At 46.0% G+C, this 25,802-nt stretch overlaps 2 protein-coding genes across 2 annotated transcripts in view; one reads left to right on the top strand and one right to left on the bottom strand.

Moving 5' to 3' along the window:
* The first annotated feature begins 2,353 nt into the window (after positions 1-2,353).
* LOC115177821 (aspartate aminotransferase, cytoplasmic-like) lies at positions 2,354-13,998 on the top strand. Its single transcript, XM_029738803.1, has 9 exons — positions 2,354-2,601; positions 6,593-6,774; positions 7,563-7,686; positions 7,996-8,108; positions 8,526-8,630; positions 9,654-9,804; positions 10,112-10,277; positions 11,585-11,727; positions 12,797-13,998. Exons 1-9 carry the CDS (start codon positions 2,493-2,495, stop codon positions 12,934-12,936), a joined length of 1,233 nt encoding a protein of 410 aa, XP_029594663.1. The 5' UTR covers positions 2,354-2,492; the 3' UTR covers positions 12,937-13,998.
* A 1,617-nt stretch (positions 13,999-15,615) lies between these two features.
* The window catches only part of LOC115177902 (metal transporter CNNM1), a 28,746-nt gene continuing 18,559 nt past the window's right edge, over positions 15,616-25,802 (bottom strand). Inside the window, exons 5-10 of the mRNA XM_029738898.1 lie at positions 25,147-25,237; positions 24,734-24,879; positions 23,906-24,146; positions 18,968-19,072; positions 18,689-18,793; positions 15,616-16,796 (exon numbers count right to left, since the gene is read on the bottom strand). Of these exons, the coding sequence (XP_029594758.1) occupies positions 16,717-16,796; positions 18,689-18,793; positions 18,968-19,072; positions 23,906-24,146; positions 24,734-24,879; positions 25,147-25,237 (768 nt within the window). The 3' untranslated portion in view covers positions 15,616-16,716. The remainder of the gene's footprint in view (positions 16,797-18,688; positions 18,794-18,967; positions 19,073-23,905; positions 24,147-24,733; positions 24,880-25,146; positions 25,238-25,802) is intronic.

Genomic DNA, 25,802 nt, shown 5'->3' with positions numbered 1-25,802 from the left:
CATTCTAAGAGCCAGTCAAGTCCAAGTCATGCATTCTAAGAGCCAGTCAAGTCCAAGTCATGCATTCTAAGAGCCAGTCAAGTCCAAGTCATGCATTCTAAGAGCCAGTTAAGTCCAAGTCATACATTCTAAGAGCCAGTCAAGTCCAAGTCATGCATTCTAAGAGCCAGTCAAGTCCAAGTCATGCATTCTAAGAGCCAGTCAAGTCCAAGTCATACATTCTAAGAGCCAGTCAAGTCCAAGTCATACATTCTAAGAGCCAGCCAAGTCCAAGTCATACATTCTAAGAGCCAGTCAAGTCCAAGTCATACATTCTAAGAGCCAGTCAAGTCCAAGTCATGCATTCTAAGAGCCAGTCAAGTCCAAGTCATGCATTCTAAGAGCCAGTCAAGTCCAAGTCATGCATTCTAAGAGCCAGTCAAGTCCAAGTCATACATTCTAAGAGCCAGTCAAGTCCAAGTCATGCATTCTAAGAGCCAGTCAAGTCCAAGTCATGCATTCTAAGAGCCAGTCAAGTCCAAGTCATGCATTCTAAGAGCCAGTCAAGTCCAAGTCATACATTCTAAGAGCCAGTCAAGTCCAAGTCATACATTCTAAGAGCCAGTCAAGTCCAAGTCATACATTCTAAGAGCCAGTCAAGTCCAAGTCATACATTCTAAGAGCCAGTCAAGTCCAAGTCATGCATTCTAAGAGCCAGTCAAGTCCAAGTCATACATTCTAAGAGCCAGTCAAGTCCAAGTTATACATTCTAAGAGCCAGTCAAGTTGAGTTGTTTTTTCAAGTCAAGTAAAAAAAAATCGATACATGCAATGACTTGTTCAACTAAAAATCTGTGTCTATTTATTGAGGCTACCAGACAACCTGTTTCTTTATTTTGATTGTGCAATAATGAATTTGAACAACATATTCCAAATGGAAGCTTTATAATTAAATTATCAATTTCAAGCAAATTGTGCATACCAAAAGACCAGTAGGCCTATGCTAGACCAGTAGGCCTATTGTTGCTTGATGCCCCATTGCTGGTGAGCTTGCAAAGTAAACAGTTAATATTCTTGGTCACCATACACTTTTTGGAGCTGCATATTTATTAAAGGCAAAGGCAGGGTTGGAAAACCCTGGGATAAAATGACAGCACATCTTGCATTGCTAGCTAAGGCTGACATCTTGTGCAGCAAAGAGGAATTGCATATGTTTAATAGCCCGTAATCAAACATTCAGAACTATGTTTACTCATTATGATATTTATTTTGATGTAATTGAATCTTTATGAATCTATTCATAATCTCCTGTATAGTCACTTGCAGACAGTGGCTAATTTGCTCTCGGGTCTGAAGCCACAATTATGATATTTTCCTAAAATGTCAGATACAATATGTTTGATAAAGTACAGTAGCTAAAATAAATATCAACATACAGCATCTAAAATTATATCCAGTTGCTTTGATATCACCTGTTCAAAGAACCTAATAATTTCCATGTGCACAGCCATACAGCTGCACAAGCCCTTGGCCTTTCAGATGCTTGGCTCTCATTGGCTGTCTCGCAGCCCCGGTCAGTATTCAATGCTATCTCATTGGTCATTGGGTTGACGCCCAAACCAGACATTGGTTCCAGCTTGCCTTGTAGACCTCCATTCCGCCAGAAAGAATAAGCAATACTTAGCAAGAATTAGGCCGTTACCTCGGTTTTTTCCTAAATAAATGTCCTGCAATGAAGATCGTGAAAAATATTACAAATTCGTAACATGTTATGAGGAAATGTTAGCAGACTTCAAATTTAGTTTAACAATATGGAAAAATCAATAAAGTTAATCGTCTTTATAGCACAAATGATATTATAGCGTTGACATGATTGTTTACAGCAAGTAATTATTACTAGATAGTTATCATGGTAACAACAGTAATACAAATAGCAAAACATTATTTATAATGCTACTATTAATAACAATATTAATAATATTATTATTATATTTATAATAATCAACTTCAGAAAATACTTTTAAATCCTATTGTTAATTAGCGCATTCGTATTGCACGAAGTTCAGTACGTTTTTCACATTGGACATACTGCACCGTAGTACACAATTACCTGTACAGGGGGGGTCCATTCTACTCAGGAACACCTCTAGTTTCCAAATCCAGAGTGAAGGAGCGGGACGCTCCTCTGGGTGTAAACTCTGTAGATTTGGAAACTAGAAGTCTGAGTAAAATGGACCCCCCTTTCACTGCAACACAGCGTACAGTGCAATAAATTATATGAGAACACACACAAAACAGTTGGTGACCATTTAGGCTTCAAGGTGGGACTTTTATTCTGAAGGATTTCAAAAATCCGTGACCCGAAAGTACTTAGTTATTCTTTCCTGTTTCACAGCGGCACCTTGTAGTGCGTTGAAGGTGAAGTTCGCCTGTCTCTCCGCTGCAGCCTACCGGTGAGGTACTGAACACGACTCTCTCACCTTCTCCTGCTCTGTACCGGGATCCGTTATAATCATGTCTATATTCGCTGAAGTACCTCAAGCCCCTCCAGTGGCCGTTTTTAAACTGACTGCCGATTTCAGAGAGGACACTCACGCGCAGAAGGTGAATTTGGGAGTCGGAGGTAAGAGAGAGAAGCTCCAACAAGCTATGCTAACTTACGTTTAGAATTTGCAACACAGACGGGTAAACTGCTTTGACCACGGGCACTAGTTTGAGTAGCATGATATTAGAATGCTTGCCAACTAACATGGCTTTGACCTTCCTCGTTAGCATGCAGGCTAACAGAGTAGTCGAAGTTTGACAGCGAGCGCAACTAGACTGCCGCATATATCAGCCATAGTGTTCTGCTAATACAGGGGCAGCTAACTAGTAAGTATCTATTATGATTTACATGTTATGCTTTGCAGCATGAAAGCATTTATAAAACGCTGCTCATTCTGGAGTTTGACATTTGGTGGACACTGGAAAGCAATGTGACCTCATGATTGATTCTACGAGAACCCGTGCGGTCCATACAGAACAGATCAGGCAGTCAGCAATAGAAGCGTATTATAAACTGTAAACTTTAGTTAGAACTCAGTCATCATATGACTGGTGACACACCTTCCAAAAGGTCTGTGGTCATTCCTAAACATTATAGATGATGTCTGAATACCATTGTGGATGAGGTCTGAATACCATTGTAGATGAGGTCTGAATACCATTGTAGATGAGGTCTGAATACCATTGTAGATGAGGTCTGAATACCATTGTAGATGAGGTCTGAATACCACTGCCATAGAATTAGGAATTGAATCTCTATGACCAGTGGGCTCTGTAGCTGATGGAAAGAGAAGTATTGCTGGATGCAGTACAGAACAGATAGTTATCCGTGTGTTGTGTTTGGAATAGATCACTCTGCCTTCACTACTAGGTTATATTGTCATCCCTTCCAGTTCATTGCTCAGTCTTCCAAGGCTGTAGGGAATACATGACTGTATCTTCTCACTCACCGTTTCAACCTGTTCCCCAAACCACGCTCTGTTAAATTCACAAAGACAGACACAGACAGGTGAACAACGGTTCTGACTAGAGGGAGAACAGCAGGGTCATCAACTAGATTCTACACCGGGACCATTGTTTTTCTTGAGCCGATGGTCAGGAACATAATTACAAGTCATTTGTAGACGGCAAGAAGCCCAAACAGATATGATTTTGACTAGAACATAATCACGTATCTGCATATGATCACATATCTCACTATTGTTTGTGGGAATACTTTGGAACAGGTTTCCAGAATGATTTGGAGCTAGGCCCCCCCCCCCCCCCCCCAATTTTTTTTTTACCCAGTTGGGGAACCTAGGAGTACAGCTACGACTGGAAGTTACTTTTTCATAGCAGGTAAGGAGAATTTACTCAGCAGGGTGGGAAAATGTGCGTAGCAGGTTAGAAGACTTAGGTTGGGAAAAGGGATGGGGTTAACTCAAGCTGCTAGGAAAAGGGATGGGGTTAACTCAACCTGCTAGGAAAAGGCATGGGGTTAACTCAACCTGTTAGGAAAAGGGATGGGGTTAACTCAACCTGTTAGGAAAAGGGATGGGGTTAACTCAACCTGTTAGGAAAAGGGATGGGGTTAACTCAACCTGTTAGGAAAAGGGATGGGGTTAACTCAACCTGTTAGGAAAAGGGATGGGTTAACTCAACCTGTTAGGAAAGGGATGGGGTTAACTCAACCTGCTAGGAAAAGGGATGGGGTTAACTCAACCTGTTAGGAAAAGGGATGGGTTAACTCAACCTGCTAGGAAAAGGGATGGGGTTAACTCAACCTGCTAGGAAAAGGGATGGGGTTAACTCAACCTGTTAGGAAAAGGGATGGGTTAACTCAACCTGCTAGGAAAAGGGATGGGGTTAACTCAACCTGTTAGGAAAAGGGATGGGTTAACTCAACCTGCTAGGAAAAGGGATGGGGTTAACTCAAGCTGCTAGGAAAAGGGATGGGGTTAACTCAACCTGCTAGGAAAAGGGATGGGGTTAACTCAACCTGCTAGGAAAAGGGATGGGGTTAACTCAACCTGCTAGGAAAAGGGATGGGGTTAACTCAACCTGCTAGGAAAAGGGATGGGGTTAACTCAACCTGCTAGGAAAAGGGATGGGGTTAGCTCAACCTGCTAGGAAAAGGGATGGGGTTAGCTCAACCTGCTAGGAAAAGGGATGGGGTTAACTCAACCTGTTAGGAAAAGGGATGGGGTTAACTCAACCTGTTAGGAAAAGGGATGGGGTTAGCTCAACCTGTTAGGAAAAGGGATGGGGTTAACTCAACCTGTTAGGAAAAGGGATGGGGTTAACTCAACCTGTTAGGAAAAGGGATGGGGTTAACTCAACCTGTTAGGAAAAGGGATGGGGTTAACTCAACCTGTTAGGAAAAGGGATGGGGTTAACTCAACCTGTTAGGAAAAGGGATGGGGTTAACTCAACCTGCTAGGAAAAGGCATGGGGTTAACTCAACCTGCTAGGAAAAGGGATGGGGTTAACTCAACCTGCTAGGAAAAGTCTCTTCTGGTCGTACTCCCTCGGTAGTAGCTACAGAACCTAGAGCCAAGGGCCTCATAACACACCACCAACACAGGACTCCTGGGAAAATATCGACTGGTTGTTGTTGGCAGTGAGAGACAGATGCTAGTAGAAACAAGGTGTGTTGAGGAACTGTTATAAAAAACCAGTTGGGCTTGTCTGGTGACCTTGATGAATCAGTATTTTGTATATTAATGAACTGCAGGAAGGGAAAAAAACAACAATGAAAGTAGTTTCTAACCAGCTAGCCTACATGTCTGTAGTTTCCCCTTAGTCTAGACCAGGGCCTGGTGTAGGCCAGCCAGCTAGGCTAGCTATTTGTTGTGAACTTTGGTAACTGAATATCACCGGCTGTAATTTGATCCTAAATGGTAGAGCGCAATGGCCTTAACTGGCAAGGAGAGAAATTGGAAGGCTTTCCTTAGAGAGGGAAATGAAGCTCCTCGGAAGTCACATGCACAGGATTGTACACACACACACACACACACACACACACACACACACACACACACACACACACACACACACACACACTTATTCTTCAGGCCAGGGTGACGTCCAGCAGAGCAGGGTGTGACAGCAGACTGCATGAAGTGAACATACTGCTGCACTATGGCTGCAGCCTGCTAGTGGTAATTATGAAAGGTTGTTTTGGTGTCAACCATCAACATTTTTAAGTAGGCTTATTATAACTAGGCTATTGTCTCTCCAGCCTACAGTAAATGACAGCCTGGTGCCTGCTATTGGTCCTGCCTACGCAAGCTGACAGACAGACAGGCAGGCAGACAGACAGGCAGGCAGACAGACAGGCAGGCAGACAGACAGGCAGGCACAGACAGGCAGGCAGGCTGACACAGGCAGGCAGGCTGACACAGGCAGGCAGGCAGGCATGCTGACAGACAGACAGACAGACAGACAGACAGACAGACAGACAGACAGACAGACAGACAGACAGACAGACAGACAGACAGACAGACAGACATGTACAGTGTGTATTATAAAATATTTTATTTAACTAGGCAAGGCAGTTAAGAACAAATTCTTAATTACAGTGACAACCTACCCCAGCCAAACCCTAACCCGGATGATGCTGGGCCAGTTGTGTGCCGCTCTATGGTACTCCCAATCCCGGCCGGTTGTGATACAGCCTGGAATTCGAACCAGGGTCTGTAGTGACGCCTCTCGCACTGAGATGCAGTGCCTTAGACCGCTGCGCCACTCTGGAGCCCTGTATACAGATGACTGTCTACCATGGGTCATGCCTAGATAGACAGTTAGATACAGTATATAATGTCTCCTCTCTCTCTCAGCCTACCGTACAGATGACTGTCTACCATGGGTCCTGCCTAGATAGACAGTTAGATACAGTATATAATGTCTCCTCTCTCTCTCAGCCTACCGTACAGATGACTGTCTACCATGGGTCCTGCCTAGATAGACAGTTAGATACAGTATATAATGTCTCCTCTCTCTCTCAGCCTACCGTACAGATGACTGTCTACCATGGGTCCGGCCTAGATAGACAGTTAGATACAGTATATAATGTCTCCTCTCTCTCTCAGCCTACCGTACAGATGACTGTCTACCATGGGTCCTGCCCGTAGTGAAGAAGGTAGAGAAGATGATAGTGGAGGACAGCAGTCTGAACCACGAGTATCTTCCCATCCTGGGTCTCCCTGAGCTCCGCTCTGCTGCCTCCAAGGTGGCCCTGGGCGACGACAGCCCCGCCATCAAGGACGGGAGGGTAGGTAGGAGGGAGGGACACGTCTATATACATAGACACATACCAGAGTTCGGAAGAATTGAATTGAGAATGCCTCATAAATTCCCATAAAATGATTGAATTGAAGTCGTAAAGAGACTACAGAATTACAATTTTATTTAAAGGAAATTGAATTGAGTGAAATTCTATTCATTTCAAATGGCTATTCTATATTAGGTGTAGTCTATACAAGTACACATCTTGTGCATAAAACATCAAACATGGGGTTATATACATGCATAAAAAACTATCCATTTTCAGGACAACATCTTGAAATGTATCATCAAAGAAAACGAAACCTGTATGTGAATATTCAAAGTTGTTATATTTTATTAAACACTTACATTTGGTTAAATATGGGGGAAATACTACATTTCCCAGCATTAGTTCAACCCTCAAGTTAACCCTGAGGCCATCAAAAAGAAGCCAAACAAATGAAATGGTTGGTGGAAATGTAATGGGCTATTCTAAGCACTGAGGTTAAAGAGTTGATGAACATTGTTTCCAGGGAAAAGTGATATATTATTTGGTATCTGGAAGTGTGACCTGTCAGATTCAATATAACTCACGTTCCATGACTCAGTCGAATTTCTCTGAATTGCGCTGAATTAAATTTTACTTCCTGTAACCCAAATTCTACATCGTGGGGTGGACGTCAACACACACACACACACACACATCCTGGGGGATGAGTAGTAGGGAGCAGTTGGACTGGGAAACATACAGTCCTTTGCCCTGCCCAAATGTTGACGTTTTCTCTCTCTCTCCAGGTGGGAGCGGTCCAGGCATTGGGAGGTACCGGTGCGTTGAGGATCGGGGCGGAGTTTCTGAGGCGCTGGTACAACGGCACCAACAACACGGCCACGCCCGTCTACGTCTCCGCGCCAACCTGGGGTCAGTGGGCAGAGCTACAACAAACTCATTTATATGGAGTTGATTTAGCCAGGATTTTCCAGGGAGTCCTAGGTTCCATAGAACCAATAAGGACTGTTTAGATAGCAAGATAACCAATAAGGACTGTTTAGATAACCAGGTAACTGAGACACAGCAGCAGACGCACAATCAACACATTCTACTTCTATTGAGTCATTATCCCCCTAAGAGCACAACATACTGAACAAATACCCTCTTCTCCACTGCCTCCTCCTCCTTGCCATCTTTATCTTTCTTCTCCTTCTTCTTTCTCCTTCTCTCCCCCTATAGAGAACCACAATGCAGTGTTTTCTGATGCTGGGTTTAAAGATATCCGCCCCTACCACTACTGGGATGGAGCAAAGAAAGGCCTGGACGTGACTGGTATAATGGATGACCTGGAGGTGAGAGGGGGATGGAGGGGGATGGAGAGGGAGGGGTAGGGATGGAGAGAGGGGTAGGGATGGAGAGAGGGGTAGAGGGAGGGAGGGGTAGGGATGGATGGAGGGGTAAGGAGGGAGAGGGAGGGAGGGTGAGGGACTTGAGTTAGAGTGACATCATGCATGATTTAGGCTACAACAAGCTGTGAATGAGCGTTTTGCATTAATATTTCAGTTTGACTTTCAGTTGTGTATCAAAACAACCAGTAATCTGAACAACAGATAACATACTGCAAACTGTTTTGCCATCAGCCCCGTTCAGGCTAACATTTGACTACTCAAAATCATTTTCATGAGATTACTTGAACGCAGGCAATCTTTCGAATGCACATCCCTAATCCTGTTGTTGATAATTGATGTGGGTGTGTGTTATTTTGTCAGAATGCTCCAGAACACTCTATCTTTGTGCTTCATGCCTGTGCCCACAACCCCACGGGGACAGACCCCACGCCTGACGAATGGAAGACGATCGCTGAGGTCATGAAGGTGAGACAGGGGAGACAGCAGGAATGTATTCACTAGGAACCAAACGGAACCAAACGGGTACGGACCTACCTGAATGTGTTCAATAGAAACTCTAGTTTTCATTACAAAAGGTTTTCCATTTGGATGAAGTAGTTTCTGTTCTGCGACTAATGAATACTCCCCAGGGGAACGGACATCTCATCATCCCAACCATTATCCATCTGGCTCCTTTATGTTTTGGGGTAACTTTTTGTTTTTCCTTTCTTCCCTCTCAATGCTCTCTCTTTCCCTTCTCCCCCTCCTCTCTCTCTTTCCCTTCTCCCCCCTCCTCTCTCTGTGTCCCTTCTCCCCCCTCCTCTCTCTGTGTCCCTTCTCCCCCCTCCTCTCTCTGTGTCCCTTCTCCTCCCTCCTCTCTCTGTGTCCCTTCTCCTCCCTCCTCTCTCTGTGTCCTCTTCTCCTCCCTCCTCTCTCTGTGTCCCTTCTCCTCCCTCCTCTCTCTGTGTCCCTTCTCCTCCCTCCTCTCTCTGTGTCCCTTCTCCTCCTCCTCTCTCTGTGTCCCTTCTCCTCCCTCCTCTCTCTGTGTCCCTTCTCCTCCCTCTCTCTGTGTCCCTTCTCCTCCCTCCTCTCTCTGTGTCCCTTCTCCTCCCCTCCTCTCTCTGTGTCCCTTCTCCCTCCCTCCTCTCTCTGTGTCCCTTCCCCCCCTCCTCTCTCTGTGTCCCCTTCTCCTCCCTCCTCTCTCTGTGTCCCTTCTCCTCCCCTCCTCTCTCTGTGTCCCTTCTCCTCCCTCCTCTCTCTGTGTCCCTTCTCCTCCCTCCTCTCTCTTTCCTCCCCCTCCTCTCTCTGTGTCCCTTCCTCCTCCCTCCTCTCTCTGTGTCCCTTCTCCTCCTCCTCTCTCTGTGTCCCCTTCTCCTCCCTCCTCTCTCTGTGTCCCTTCTCCCCCCTCCTCTCTCTGTGTCCCCTCCTCTCTCTGTGTCCCTTCTCCTCCCTCCTCTCTCTGTGTCCCTTCTCCCCCCTCCTCTCTCTGTGTCCCTTCTCCCCCTCCAGAGGAGAAAGCTGTTTGTGTTCTTTGACTCAGCCTACCAGGGTTTTGCATCAGGCAGTCTGGATAAAGATGCCTGGGCCATCCGCTACTTTGTCTCTGAAGGATTTGAGCTGCTCTGTGCCCAGTCCTTCTCCAAGAACTTTGGCCTCTACAGTGAGTCTATAGACAGACACGTACATCCTGGTCCTCTGTGTCTCCGGTGGTAGAGCATGGTGCTTGTAACGCCAGGATAGTGGGTTCAATTCCCGGGACCACCCATATGTAAAATGTCTGTTAAATGGCATATATTGTACATAGACATGGACACAAACATGTAACACACACACACACACATAGTCTGCTGCTGTGGTCCAATGGCCACATTTCAGAGTTTTTGCTTACATTTTTCATCTCAAACTCTCAGCCACTCAGACACCCTCTCTGTGATGCTAATCCTCCATTTTGTTCCTTCCTCCTCCAGATGAGCGTGTTGGTAACCTGACGGTAGTGGCCCAGGATAAAGACAACCTGACCCGTGTTCTGTCCCAGATGGAGAAGATCGTCAGGACCACCTGGTCCAACCCTCCCTCCCAGGGGGCGCGCATCGTAGCCATCACACTCAACAACCCCGACCTGTTCATAGAATGGTACGGTCCAAAATATAACCCTTCACACTCAACAACCCCGATCTGTTCATAGAATGGTACGGTCAGAAATATAACCCTTTATACTCAACAACCCCGATCTGTTCATAGAATGGTACGGTCAGAAATATAACCCTTTATACTCAACAACCCCGATCTGTTCATAGAATGGTATGGTCAGAAATATAACCCTTTATACTCAACAACCCCGATCTGTTCATAGAATGGTACGGTCAGAAATATAACCCTTTATACTCAACAACCCCGATCTGTTCATAGAATGGTACGGTCAGAAATATAACCCTTTATACTCAACAACCCCGATCTGTTCATAGAATGGTATGGTCAGAAATATAACCCTTTATACTCAACAACCCCGATCTGTTCATAGAATGGTACGGTCAGAAATATAACCCTTTATACTCAACAACCCCGATCTGTTCATAGAATGGTACGGTCAGAAATATAACCCTTCACACTCAACAACCCCGACCTGTTCATAGAATGGTACGGTCAGAAATATAACCCTTTACACTCAACAACCCCGATCTGTTCATAGAATGGTACGGTCAGAAATATAACCCTTTATACTCAACAACCCCGATCTGTTCATAGAATGGTACGGTCAGAAATATAACCCTTTATACTCAACAACCCCGATCTGTTCATAGAATGGTACGGTCAGAAATATAACCCTTTATACTCAACAACCCCGATCTGTTCATAGAATGGTACGGTCAGAAATATAACCCTTTACACTCAACAACCCCGATCTGTTCATAGAATGGTACGGTCAGAAATATAACCCTTTATACTCAACAACCCCGATCTGTTCATAGAATGGTACGGTCAGAAATATAACCCTTTATACTTAACAACCCAATTCTCTTCACTGAATGGTACAGTCCAACAACACGGCCTGCTAAGTTAACCCTGAGGAGTTCACTGAATGGTACAGTCCAAGTTTTGACAACTGCTCCATTGTTGTACATTAATAACTGTGCTTCCTTATTGGGGATTGTTGTACATTAAAAACTGTGCTTCCTTATTGGGGATTGTTGTACATTAATAACTGTGCTTCCTTATTGGAGATTGTTGTACATTAATAACTGTGCTTCCTTATTGGGGATTGTTGTAAGCCACGTTCTGTTGGTGGCAGATTTTTCTAAGACTGCCGTTCCCATTCAGATCAGTGATATAGAGTGTTGAAGCTGTCCCACTTCCCGTGGGCTGTAGGAAGGGTAATGTCCTGTTGATGAGACCAGCTGAAGGCTAAACTAACCAACTCTCTCTCTCCCTCTCTCCTGTAGGAAGGGTAATGTAAAGACCATGGCTGATCGTGTATTGTTGATGAGAGACCAGCTGAAGGCTAAGCTCATTGCTCTGGGGACGCCTGGCACCTGGGACCACATCACCCAGCAGATCGGCATGTTCAGCTTCACCGGACTCAACCGTAAGAGTTCCCCAACACCCAGACATGTACGCAGGCACATCCAAGCACACCGGTCATCTGTGCACGTGGAATTACACTTTTGACCGGGTGTTTTTTTGCTAAAATATGAAACGATGTCCTGGGCATTATGAGACTGGCGCTTGTTCCAGACTGCGTTTTTAATGGAAGTTTCCCAGTAAGTTACAGAGCTCAACTACACACACAGATCCTCACACACGGATACAATTCTACAACTTAGATATGTTTCCTCTCTCCCTCCCTACAGTCTACAGCTAAGCAGATTGATTACATGATCAACATAGACAGTTGACTGTCATTTTAATAACATTCTCCCTCTCTTCCCCCCTCTCTTTCCCCTCTCTTCCCCCCTCTCTTCCCCCCTCTCTTTCCCCCCTCTCTTCCCCCCTCTCTTTCCCCCCTCTCTTTCCCCCCTCTCTTCCCCCCTCTCTTCCCCCCTCTCTTCCCCCCTCTCTTCCCCCCTCTCTCCTCCCTCCCTCCTCCCTCTCTTCCTCCCTCCCTCTCTTCCTTCCTTCCTCCCTCTCTTCCTTCCTCCCTCTCTTCCTTCCTCCCTCCCTCTCTTCCTCCCTCCCTCTCTTCTTCCCTCCCTCCCTCTCTTCTTCCCTCCCTCCCTCTCTTCCTCCCTCCCTCCCTCTCTTCCTCCCTCTCTTCCCCCCCCTCTCTTCCCCCCCTCTCTTCCCCCCTCTCTTCCCCCCTCTCTCCTCCCTCCCTCCTCCCTCTCTTCCTCTCTTCTTCCCTCTCTTCCTCTCTTCTTCCCTCCTCCTCTCTTCTTCCCTCCCTCCTCTCCTCTCTTCTTCCCTCCCTCCTCTCCTCTCTTCTTCCCTCCCTCCCTCTCTTCTTCCCTCCCTCCCTCTCTCCCTCTCTTCCTCCCTCCCTCCCTCTCTTCCTCCCTCCCTCCCTCTCTTCCTCCCTCTCTTCCTCCCTCCCTCCCTCTCTTCCTCCCTCCCTCTCTTCCCCTCTTCCCCCCTCTTCCTCCCTCCCTCTCTTCCTTACTTCCTCCCTCTCTTTCTTCCTCCCTCTCTTCCATCCTCCCTCTCCTTCCTCCCTACAGCTAAGCAGGTGCAGTACATGATTAAGGAGAAGCATGTCTACCTGATGGCCAGCGGTCGTATCAACATGTGTGGTCTCACCTCCAAGAACATCGACTATGTCGCAGAGTCCATCCATGAGACAGTGTCCAAGGTCCAGTAAGGCCCCGCCCTCCACATCCAGCTACTTCCTGCTTCCTATCCACCACAGGAAGTACTGTTAACTGTCACGTGTGGTCTCGTCAAGCACTCCCTTCTGTGACAACACATCCTTTCTCTATAAGCAGCGCTCTAACCATCTATTGGTTGTAAAATGGAGAAGAGCGATGATATGACACGTGTTCACAACAATCAATGTTAATGATCAACAGTATAACTGGTGTCTGTCCATCTTCTCTCCCCCTCAGATTACTGAGCCATCTTTAAACAATCTGAACGCAGACCTCTAGTCCAAGTATATCACTCTCCTGGCCATCGTTATGTTGCCTTTTTATTTATTTTATTGTGCCATTTCCGGTTTTGAAAATGTATAAAAGATGACTGTGTGCACTTTGGTTTTAAAAAAAAATGTTTCAGAGCACTTGAAAGTGAAGCAATGCCAGAAGTTGAGCGAAAAGTTTGTGTAAAATGAATTGTGTGATTCTGTGTTCTACATACGAGCCCCCAGACCGATCTACAGACAACTACAATGCTTCTGAACGGGTTTTATATACAACTGGTTCCATTTAACAATCGCAACGTTCTAGAATTTGTGACATGGTGCATTGTGGATCAAATGCTCTGTGATGTCATGTGACAGGCTTGAAAGGTTCTTTTACAGTTCGTGCATGTGCCTACAGGTCAAACGTCAACAGGAAGTGCCCTCTGATAGGGCGATATGACCTTTTCTAAACATTTGAGCAGCTATATGCAGATATGTCCTATAGGAAAAGCACATACCACTACTGTGGTAATAGTTGAACAACTTAAACGTCTGTGGCTTAGTTTCCGTGTCAGGCATGTACTTGGTGTGATAAAACACTCCTGTTCATGATAACGCTGCTTATGAAGGATTGTTAATCTCCGCCTTTAACGGTTATGTATTTGTTGTGATGTTTTGTTGACTGTACACCTACGGTTGGTCTTCCAACACACAGCCACACGCCATTTGATTGCCATGGTTATATTGACATCCTGTATGTACATTCATACAGCTAATAATAAATGATGAATCGTGTACTAAACTGAATGTAACTTCTCCTTTTTTCTCTACCTGTGTACATGGCTGTTTTAATATAGTTTTAAAAGACTAAACTCTGCCGACGAACGGTGAAAAGCACCGGTCGGCTGACTGATCGACCTACTGCCTCTGACCACAAAATATCAGCCGCCATTTTCTGTTTTCATTTCCAAAAAGATTCTCCATGTTGAATTGCCAGCGTTCATCAACATCCAGCAGGTCATGTACTGCGCACAGATGGGTTTTGGGTATTTTATTAGGATTCCAATGACCAGTTGTGAAAGCAGCAGCTCCTCTTCCTGGGGTCCACTGTGGGACACTCAATCCCAGACGCCCCGAATCCCTTCAATTGTTGATAAATTGTTCATGATAATATTTTGTGTCTGTAAGAGTTGACTTGGAGTTCCCCAGGAGGCCCTTGGTGTATTTTACTACTGAGTCCCACAGTGGGGATGTTCCTTACGGTGCGATTTGTCCTTAAGACATTAGTAATAACTATGGCCCAGAGTTTTTCCCAACCTGACAAGAAAAAACTCTGGGTCCTGCGTAATAACTGTCAGCAACTGGAATAAACAAAAACATTATTGTTCGAAGTCTGAACACTAAAAGGTCAGACAGCTGAAACTTGTGAATGTTTTTAATTCTGTACATTTTTTTAATGCAAAACCCCTCGGATTGTTCCCGTTAAAATGCCCAGAGTAGTCATTTGAACATACTGCACCCATAAAGTCATTATAAACTCTAATATCTACAATACATCTCTCATATATGCATTTCTCTTCTATAAAAAGATATATCTCTGTATTACTTTCTGTGTAGGTGCCACTCTCTCCCCATACATCAGTGTTCTCCAGACCTGACGATCTGTCCAATTTATCCATTTCAATTTAGGACCATTTTTGAGACAAAAAGCACTTTTAAAATGCATTGTGTTAAAATACCTCCATATAGACGTTGCTGACAAGCACAGATCTAGAATCAGCTTCCCCTCCCCAAATCCTAATCATTGAGGTGAAAAACAAGAAAACTGACCTTAAATCAGTCTCATCCTACTCCAGTTAAAAACAGGGCCATTGTGTCTGAGAAGAGGATGAGGGTTCTGATTGGCTGTTGCCTCTACTCCCATGCAGCATAGTGAGTCAGCACTTTTTCTGTTTTCCAAGGAAGGATGCTCTTCTCTCCTCCTCACTGACCAATGACAGGAGCCACAGAGCATCACTCCCCCTTTACCCTTTCTCTCCATCCTTCACGTTTCCCTTTTCTCCCAGCCCCCGTCCTCTACGCCTCTCCTCCCCTCCCTCCTCTCTCTATCCCTCTCCCTCTAGCCCCCCGTCCTCTACGCCTCTCCTCCCCTGCCTCCTCTCTCTATCCCTCTCCCCCAAACCCTCTCTATTTCTCTCCCCTAGCCCTCCTCTCTCTATCCCTCTCCCTCTAGCCCCCCATCTTCTATGCCTCTCCTCTCTCTATCCCTCTCCCCTTTATCCCCCTCCCTACTCTCTCTCCTCCCCCCATCTTTCTCCCCCCACTGTGGTGCAGTGGCACAAACCTGAATCGGCACAAACCCAGTCAGAGCAGAGACACACCCCGTGGTCTTAATCCAGAGAGAGAGACACATGGGTCTTACGGTGTCAGATCAAATAAGAAATGTATTCTCTACAACAGATGTTTCCTAATGGCATATCCTACATTAGTACCGTCGTTTGGATGTGTCCCGTTCACAACTGTGTAAAAGTGTTTCAGTATTGCTCATATACATCATTTGGAAGAGACTGGTCCGTTCTTGTGACTGGTCAGTTCTCATACCCACCATTTGAGGGCGTTGTGATAACAGTTGGGCTGAGAGAATAGAGATCAACATGGTGCTCAGCCAGTACTTTAAAACATGCAGACTGGAGATGTTCTCTTAGTAAGGCATTCAAACCCCAAACCATCTCAAGTCCTTTTAAACCCCTTACACCACTATAGCAGGAGTCCATGCTGACAAGTGAACCTCGGTGTGAATCCTAAAAAGAATTTTCACTTAGTCTCCCATTGATATCAATGCATGAAAATCCACTCAAATGAAAGTTAGGATTCACCCCTTAGACAGTAGATAGGATAGAGGATAGAAGAGAATAGTAATAAACATTCACTATCAAATAACACGTGATACAGCATCCATAAAAACGTCCTGAAGAAGGAAGGGATGAGATCTTCATAACTGTGCATGGTGAATATTCTTCTGTGCACTGATGATATCAACATAGTCTTTGGTTTCCTTGCCACAGCTCCAACAGGGCCAATTCAATTATTTTGTAAGGAGGGGGTGAATTAAATGTTGACAGTGGCATAAACCAAAATCCACCTCTCTTCTCCTGACATTCTTCGTCTTCACATCCATTAGCCACTTAGACATGAAACATTCAAGAAGAAAAACACCCCCAGGTTCAGGATGACATGGTAGCTTCCGTCCCGCTGGTTCAGTTAGTTCCTCCCATTTGGTGCTGTCTAAGATCAGAGACTGTGGGGGTGTCAGGGGGAGATGAGCTCTATATTTTCTATGTGCTGTTATATCCTTCTGTTTCCCTTTAGAACGTCTGTAGGTTGGGACATCTGAGAGTGGTCAACTAGGGACTGGAACGTCTGACAAACGATCAAAAAGAGGAAGAAAATATGCTGTTGATGATTGTGTGAGGGCCTGCAGTTAGTCCACATACACAACACACACACAACACACACACACTGCTAGGTCTTGACCAGCGGCTGTTCTGATGTATCCTCAGGTGTCTTGTCTCCTTCCCGAGATTTTTTCCTCTTCTTGTGACCTGAGGAGAAATAAATATGCATTTAATTGAAAAACATATATACATTAAAAAATATATATATATTGAAACATATAGATATTAAATTGAAAAAAATGTATACATTTAACAGAGAAAACAACATGTATGGGAAAAAAAATACATTTAACTGAAACATACATTTTATTTAAAAATGTTTTACTTTTAATTGAAAACTATCGACATTTTAATGAAATAAATGTACAATTAATTGAAATAAATATACATTTAATTGGAAAATATCTACATTTTATTGAAATAAATATACATTTAATTGGAAAATATATAAATGTAATTGAAAAAAAGTATCTGCATTTCATTAATACTATTAATTGTGAATCAATGAATAGGACAATGATAATGTCATTTACAACTACTTTGTAAATGGCATTTAGTTCACTACTTCTGAACAGGCTTTTATTTCTTCTTTCCTGCAATGTGGTGTGATTTTGGTCCTGTTTCAGCCTTTTACTGAAATGAGAGAGACCATTCTGCTGCTCTTTGGCTCAGAGAGGGACCACGTGGGGGGAAGGGGTGTGTGTGTGTGTGTGTGTGTGTGTGCGTGTGTGCATGCGTGCGTGCGTGCGTGAGTGAGTCATTTAGTTAGTAGCTCTGTGATACTGAGCAGAGAAACACTCAGTCTGCATCCCAACTGCCACACTGTTCCCTATTAAGTGCACTACTTTTGAACAGGACCCATAGAGCTTTGGGAATGGGGTGCCACTTGGGAGGCTCACTTAACATTCATTCTCCATAGTTCATTCAGCAGTGGGCCAGTCGAGAGAGAACAGAGAAACACACTAGTAGGCTCTCCTGTGTGAGTGTTAGAGGGAGAGAGAGAGAGAGAGAGAGGGGGAGAGGAAGAGGAAGAGAGGGGGAGAGAGTGGTAGAGAGAGAGAGAGGGAGAGTGGTAGAGAGAGGTAGAGAGAGAGGGAGAGAGAGGGAGAGAGTGAGGGAGAGGAAGAGAGGGGGGAGAGGGAGAGAGTGGTAGGGGGAGAGGGAGAGAGTGGTAGAGAGAGAGGGAGAGAGTGGTAGAGAGAGAGAGGGAGAGAGTGGTAGAGAGGGAGAGGGAGAGAGAGGGGGAGAGGGAGAGAGAGAGAGGGGCAGAGAGAGAGAGAGTGGTAGAGAGAGAGAGAGGGAGAGGGAGAGAGAGAGAGGGGCAGAGAGAGAGAGGGAGAGAGAGGGGAGAGGGAGAGAGAGAGAGAGAGAGAGGGGGAGAGGGAGAGAGAGAGAGGGGCAGAGGGAGATTTTGTGGAGGTCAGAGTGATGGGCCAGAGTGATACACACACACTGTGAGGGGCCAGGGGTTCCGTTGGGGGGGCCTCCAGAGAAAAGACTCTTGGCAGAGGGAGGCAGGGCCCAATGAATGACTGGTTGCTAGGACATAGCTGTTCATGTAGCAGAGGTGCAGGGAAAGAGAAAGGCTCAGGATTTAGACTGTTACTAAGGGTGCATCCCAAATGGCACCCTACTCCCTATTTAGTGCACTACGTTTGACCAGGGCCCATGGGAATGAAGTGCCATTTGGGACGCATCCTAACATTACAAAGTGACCGGTGGAGGGGACTCGCACGGCGTGGGGTTGTTGGGTTTGTGCCTTCACGGTGGCTGGGTTGACATTTAAATGGTTGTGTGTGTGTGGGCATTTGGATTGTCACACAGGTGTTAGAATGCAAGAGAGTAAAGGTGTGTGTGTGTGTGTGTATGTGTGTGTGTGTGTGTGTGTGTGTGTGTGTGTGTGTGTGTGTGTGTGTGTGTGTGTGTGTGTGTGTGTGTGTGTGTGTGTGTGTGTGTGTGTGTGTGTGTGTGTGTGTGTGTGTGTGTGTGTGTGTGCATGCTTGTATGCGTGTGTACTGTATGTTGTGTGAGTAACTCACTGAGTTTGAGCAGTAGTTTCTTGCCCAGTGTGTCCTCTGATCCACTCAGAGACAGAGTACTGATGAAAGAGGGGGCATCCATTTCTATAGCAACAGAGGCTGTGTCTGAGAGAGAGAGAGAGAGAGAGAGAGAGAGAGAGAGAGACGAAACGTGACTATCAATCTCCATAGTAAACTGTGGATGTTGCTTCTGTGTTAAATGTCTTCCCTCATCACCAACTTCCTCCTTATTCTCCAGTCTTCCATCCCACTCCTTTGTTCCTCCCTATATTCTCTTACCGTTGGTGCCGTCCCTCTCTGAGTGCTCCTCTCTGATGTAAGAGATCTCATCCATCCTGAGGAACACGGAATCACTGGGGCTGTTCTGACCGTCTGATTTACTGCCTGTAGGGAGACAGGACAGTTATTATACACACAGTCACTGTTCTGACCGTCTGATTTACTGCCTGTAGGGAGACAGGACAGTTATTATACACACAGTCACTGGGGCTGTTCTGACCGTCTGATTTACTGCCTGTAGGGAGAGAGGACAGTTATTATACACACAGTCACTGTTCTGACCGTCTGATTTACTACCTGTAGGGAGACAGGACAGTTATTATACACACAGTCACTGGGGCTGTTCTGACCGTCTGATTTACTGCCTGTAGGGAGAGAGGACAGTTATTATACACACAGTCACTGTTCTGACTGTCTGATTTACTGCCTGTAGGGAGAGAGGACAGTTACTATACACACAGTCACTGTTCTGACCGTCTGATTTACTGCCTGTAGGGAGACAGGACAGTTATTGTACACACAGTCACTGGGGCTGTTCTGACCGCCTGATTTACTGCCTGTAGGGAGACAGGACAGTTATTATACACACAGTCACTGGGGCTGTTCTGACCGTCTGATTTACTGCCTGTAGGGAGAGAGGACAGTTATTATACACACAGTCACTGGGGCTGTTCTGACCGTCTGATTTACTGCCTGTAGGGAGAGAGGACAGTTATTATACACACAGTCACTGTTCTGACCGTCTGATTTACTGCCTGTAGGGAGAGAGGACAGTTATTATACACACAGTCACTGTTCTGACCGTCTGATTTACTGCCTGTAGGGAGACAGGACAGTTATTATACACACAGTCACTGTTCTGACCGTCTGATTTACTGCCTGTAGCGAGACAGGACAGTTATTATACACACAGTCACTGTTCTGACTGTCTGATTTACTGCCTGTAGGGAGACAGGACAGTTATTATACACACAGTCACTGTTCTGACCGTCTGATTTACTGCCTGTAGGGAGACAGGACAGTTATTATACACACAGTCACTGGGGCTGTTCTGACCGTCTGATTTACTGCCTGTAGGGAGAAAGGACAGTTATTATACACACAGTCACTGGGGCTGTTCTGACCGTCTGATTTACTGCCTGTAGGGAGACAGGACAGTTATTATACACACAGTCACTGGGGCTGTTCTGACCGTCTGATTTACTGCCTGTAGGGAGACAGGACAGTTATTATACACACAGTCACTGGGGCTGTTCTGACCGTCTGATTTACTGCCTGTAGGGAGACAGGACAGTTATTATACACACAGTCACTGGGGCTGTTCTGACCGTCTGATTTACTGCCTGTAGGGAGAGAGGACAGTTATTATACACACAGTCACTGTTCTGACCGTCTGATTTACTGCCTGTAGGGAGAGACAGGACAGTTATTATACACACAGTCACTGTTCTGACCGTCTGATTTACTGCCTGTAGGGAGAGACAGGACAGTTATTATACACACAGTCACTGTTCTGACCGTCTGATTTATTGCCTGAAGGGAGAGAGGACAGTTATTATACACACAGTCACTGGGGCTGTTCTGACCGTCTGATTTACTGCCTGTAGGGAGAGACAGGACAGTTATTATACACACAGTCACTGGGGCTGTTCTGACCGTCTGATTTACTGCCTGTAGGGAGACAGGACAGTTATTATACACAAAGTCACTGTTCTGACCGTCTGATTTACTGCCTGTAGGGAGACAGGACAGTTATTATACACACAGTCACTGTTCTGACCGTCTGATTTACTGCCTGTAGGGAGACAGGACAGTTATTATACACACAGTCACTGGGGCTGTTCTGACCGTCTGATTTACTGCCTGTAGGGAGAGAGGACAGTTATTATACACACAGTCACTGGGGCTGTTCTGACCGTCTGATTTACTGCCTGTAGGGAGAGAGGACAGTTATTATACACACAGTCACTGGGGCTGTTCTGACCGTCTGATTTACTGCCCGTAGGGAGAGAGGACAGTTATTATACACACAGTCACTGTTCTGACCGTCTGATTTACTGCCTGTAGGGAGACAGGACAGTTATTATACACACAGTCACTGGGGCTGTTCTGACCGTCTGATTTACTGCCTGTAGGGAGACAGGACAGTTATTATACACACAGTCACTGGGGCTGTTCTGACCGTCTGATTTACTGCCTGTAGGGAGACAGGACAGTTATTATACACACAGTCACTGTTCTGACCGTCTGATTTACTGCCTGTAGGGAGAGAGGACAGTTATTATACACACAGTCACTGTTCTGACCGTCTGATTTACTGCCTGTAGGGAGAGAGGACAGTTATTATACACACAGTCACTGGGGCTGTTCTGACCGTCTGATTTACTGCCTGTAGGGAGACAGGACAGTTATTATACACACAGTCACTGTTCTGACCGTCTGATTTACTGCCTGTAGGGAGAAAGGACAGTTATTATACACACAGTCACTGTTCTGACCGTCTGATTTACTGCCTGTAGGGAGAGAGGACAGTTATTATACACACAGTCACTGGGGCTGTTCTGACCGTCTGATTTACTGCCTGTAGGGAGACAGGACAGTTATTATACACACAGTCACTGGGGCTGTTCTGACCGTCTGATTTACTGCCTGTAGGGAGACAGGACAGTTATTATACACACAGTCACTGGGGCTGTTCTGACCGTCTGATTTACTGCCTGTAGGGAGAGAGGACAGTTATTATACACACAGTCACTGTTCTGACCGTCTGATTTACTGCCTGTAGGGAGAGACAGGACAGTTATTATACACACAGTCACTGTTCTGACCGTCTGATTTACTGCCTGTAGGGAGAGACAGGACAGTTATTATACACACAGTCACTGTTCTGACCGTCTGATTTATTGCCTGAAGGGAGAGACAGGACAGTTATTATACACACAGTCACTGGGGCTGTTCTGACCGTCTGATTTACTGCCTGTAGGGAGACAGGACAGTTATTATACACAAAGTCACTGTTCTGACCGTCTGATTTACTGCCTGTAGGGAGACAGGACAGTTATTATACACACAGTCACTGTTCTGACCGTCTGATTTACTGCCTGTAGGGAGACAGGACAGTTATTATACACACAGTCACTGGGGCTGTTCTGACCGTCTGATTTACTGCCTGTAGGGAGAGAGGACAGTTATTATACACACAGTCACTGGGGCTGTTCTGACCGTCTGATTTACTGCCTGTAGGGAGAGAGGACAGTTATTATACACACAGTCACTGGGGCTGTTCTGACCGTCTGATTTACTGCCCGTAGGGAGAGAGGACAGTTATTATACACACAGTCACTGTTCTGACCGTCTGATTTACTGCCTGTAGGGAGACAGGACAGTTATTATACACACAGTCACTGGGGCTGTTCTGACCGTCTGATTTACTGCCTGTAGGGAGACAGGACAGTTATTATACACACAGTCACTGGGGCTGTTCTGACCGTCTGATTTACTGCCTGTAGGGAGACAGGACAGTTATTATACACACAGTCACTGTTCTGACCGTCTGATTTACTGCCTGTAGGGAGAGAGGACAGTTATTATACACACAGTCACTGTTCTGACCGTCTGATTTACTGCCTGTAGGGAGAGAGGACAGTTATTATACACACAGTCACTGGGGCTGTTCTGACCGTCTGATTTACTGCCTGTAGGGAGACAGGACAGTTATTATACACACAGTCACTGTTCTGACCGTCTGATTTACTGCCTGTAGGGAGAAAGGACAGTTATTATACACACAGTCACTGTTCTGACCGTCTGATTTACTGCCTGTAGGGAGAGAGGACAGTTATTATACACACAGTCACTGGGGCTGTTCTGACCGTCTGATTTACTGCCTGTAGGGAGACAGGACAGTTATTATACACACAGTCACTGGGGCTGTTCTGACCGTCTGATTTACTGCCTGTAGGGAGACAGGACAGTTATTATACACACAGTCACTGGGGCTGTTCTGACCGTCTGATTTACTGCCTGTAGGGAGAGAGGACAGTTATTATACACACAGTCACTGTTCTGACCGTCTGATTTACTGCCTGTAGGGAGAGAGGACAGTTATTATACACACAGTCACTGTTCTGACCGTCTGATTTACTGCCTGTAGGGAGAGAGGACAGTTATTATACACACAGTCACTGCTCTGACCGTCTGATTTACTGCCTGTAGGGAGAGAGGACAGTTATTATACACACAGTCACTGTTCTGACCGTCTGATTTACTGCCTGTAGGGAGAGACAGGACAGTTATTATACACACAGTCACTGGGGCTGTTCTGACCGTCTGATTTACTGCCTGTAGGGAGACAGGACAGTTATTATACACACAGTCACTGGGGCTGTTCTGACCGTCTGATTTACTGCCTGTAGGGAGACAGGACAGTTATTATACACACAGTCACTGGGGCTGTTCTGACCGTCTGATTTACTGCCTGTAGGGAGACAGGACAGTTATTATACACACAGTCACTGGGGCTGTTCTGACCGTCTGATTTGCTGCCTGTAGGGAGACAGGACAGTTATTATACACACAGTCACTGGGGCTGTTCTGACCGTCTGATTTACTGCCTGTAGGGAGACAGGACAGTTATTATACACACAGTCACTGGGGCTGTTCTGACCGTCTGATTTACTGCCTGTAGGGAGACAGGACAGTTATTATACACACAGTCACTGGGGCTGTTCTGACCGTCTGATTTACTGCCTGTAGGGAGAGAGGACAGTTATTATACACACAGTCACTGGGGCTGTTCTGACCGTCTGATTTACTGCCTGTAGGGAGAGAGGACAGTTATTATACACACAGTCACTGCTCTGACCGTCTGATTTACTGCCTGAAGGGGAGTAAGTTTATTCTCGCTCTCCCTCCCTCCTACCAGTATGGTTGACTTACGGACGATGCGGTTCTTCTCGTTGAGCAGAGAGGTGCTGTGTGGGACGGAGGACTGCTGTCCTCTGGTTCTGGCCGAGCTGGGCCGGGTCTCTCTGGGGGGGAGGAGGTGGTCTCCACTCTGCTCCGGGACAGGGAGGTCGGGAGTGTTCCCGTCTGTGGGCCGGGCGTCTGTGTCGGGGGTCTGGGGGGAGCTGTCCATCAGAGTGGCTGTCAGGGCGTTCTGGTAGTGGCTACGGGTGATCTGGGGGTTAGAAGTCGAAGGTCAAAGAAAGGTCACAGGTCATAAATGGTCATAGGTCGAAGTTAGAGGCTGTACTGTACCACAGCTCTGACTAAGCTACTGGGTTGTATCACAAATTACACACGTTTTCCTATAAAGTGCACTACTTTTGATCAAGGACCATAGGACTATGGTCAAAAGTAGCGCACTGTATAAAGAATAGGGTGCTATTTGGGACCTTTATTATTTATTTATTTTATTTTACCCCCTTTCTCTCCCAAATTCAATTAGGATCTTGTCTCATCGCTGCAACTCCCCAACCGGCTCGGGAGAGGCCAAGGTCAAGTCATGTGTCCTCCAAAACATGACCCGCCAAACCACACTCCTTAATACTCGCCCGCTTAACCCGGAAGCCAGCCGCACCAATGTGTCAGAGGAAACACCGTTCAACTGACAACCGTAGTCAGCCTGCAGGCCCCCGGCCTGCCACATGGAGTCGCTACAGCGCGATGAGCCAAGTAAAGCCCCCCAAATGGTGTTGGAGCAGGTGTATCCAGGTAACGTGAGGTGGGCGGGGCTGTACTGTACCGTAGTCTAGGTAGGCCTACCTTAATGACCTGCAGGTGTGTGAGCTGCCTAACAGAGTAGTCAGGCAGGTAGACACTCCCCCCTCCGTTGAGTTGGCCCAGACTGCCCCCATACAGCATAGAGTCAGACCGGTCCAGACCACTGCTACGGGAGGGGGATCTGTGGACTGAATCATACAGGATGGTAATGAGTCAGACAGGGATGAGATAGTGTTCCACCACTCTCTGGTCTATGTAATGGGACAGTCCACATAACGTACCTGTAATCTCTTATGTTTGTCATGAAACGTTTTGTTTTCTTTGAGCTTGTAATGTGTGCACAGGCTGTTTCTCTATATTCATGTGTTAATGTTTGAGTGAGTGAGTGAGTGAGTGAGTGAGTGAGTGAGTGAGTGAGTGAGTGAGTGAGCGAGTGAGCGAGTTGAGCCAGTTACCTGTGGGCATGATGGCAGGCACCCCGTAGTAGGCGAACGCTCCGTTCTCAAACCTCAGAGCCTCTTTACCAAACTCCACCTCCACACGACCCTGGACACACAGGACAGAGAAATGATCAAGTTCCCTGATTTGTGTCTAAGCCATATTCTAGATATTCCAAGCTATATATAAAACCAGGGTTGGTGTAGCAGTCAGCACCTCCCCCTATAGCACACGATACGCACATGAACACCTGCTCTTTCCATGACATAGACTGACCAGGTGAATCCAGGTGAAAGCTATGATCCCCTATTGATGTCACCTGTTAAATCCACTTCAATCAGTGTAGATGAAGGATTTTTAAGCCTTGAGACAATTGAGACATGGATTGTGTACGTGTGCCGTTCAGAGGGTGAATGGGCGACAAGACAACATAGTTATGTGCCTTTGAACGGGTAGCACAGTAGGCGCCAGGCGCACCGGTTTGAGTAAGTCAAGAACTGCAACGCTGCTGGGTTTTTCACACTCAACAGTTTCCAGTGTGTATCAAGAATGTTCCACCACCAAAAGGACATCCAGCCAACTTTACACAGCTGTGGGAAGCATTGGAGTCAACATGGGCCAGAATCCCTGTGGAAAGCTTTCAACACCTCGTACATGCCTCGATGAATTGAGG

This window comes from Salmo trutta, chromosome 38 (assembly GCF_901001165.1).
Source record: "Salmo trutta chromosome 38, fSalTru1.1, whole genome shotgun sequence".
In the NCBI taxonomy this organism is placed as follows: domain Eukaryota; kingdom Metazoa; phylum Chordata; class Actinopteri; order Salmoniformes; family Salmonidae; genus Salmo; species Salmo trutta.
This window is presented reverse-complemented; position numbering and strand designations above follow the sequence as displayed.

Bases quoted from the DNA above. Each gene is read 5' to 3' on its own strand.
- LOC115177821 (XM_029738803.1), top strand. From the start codon at position 2,493: ATGTCTATATTCGCTGAAGTACCTCAAGCCCCTCCAGTGGCCGTTTTT. The intron at 8,631-9,653 runs GTGAGACAGGGG...CTCCCCCTCCAG, and splicing joins CGATCGCTGAGGTCATGAAG to AGGAGAAAGCTGTTTGTGTT. The intron at 9,805-10,111 runs GTGAGTCTATAG...TTCCTCCTCCAG, and splicing joins CAAGAACTTTGGCCTCTACA to ATGAGCGTGTTGGTAACCTG.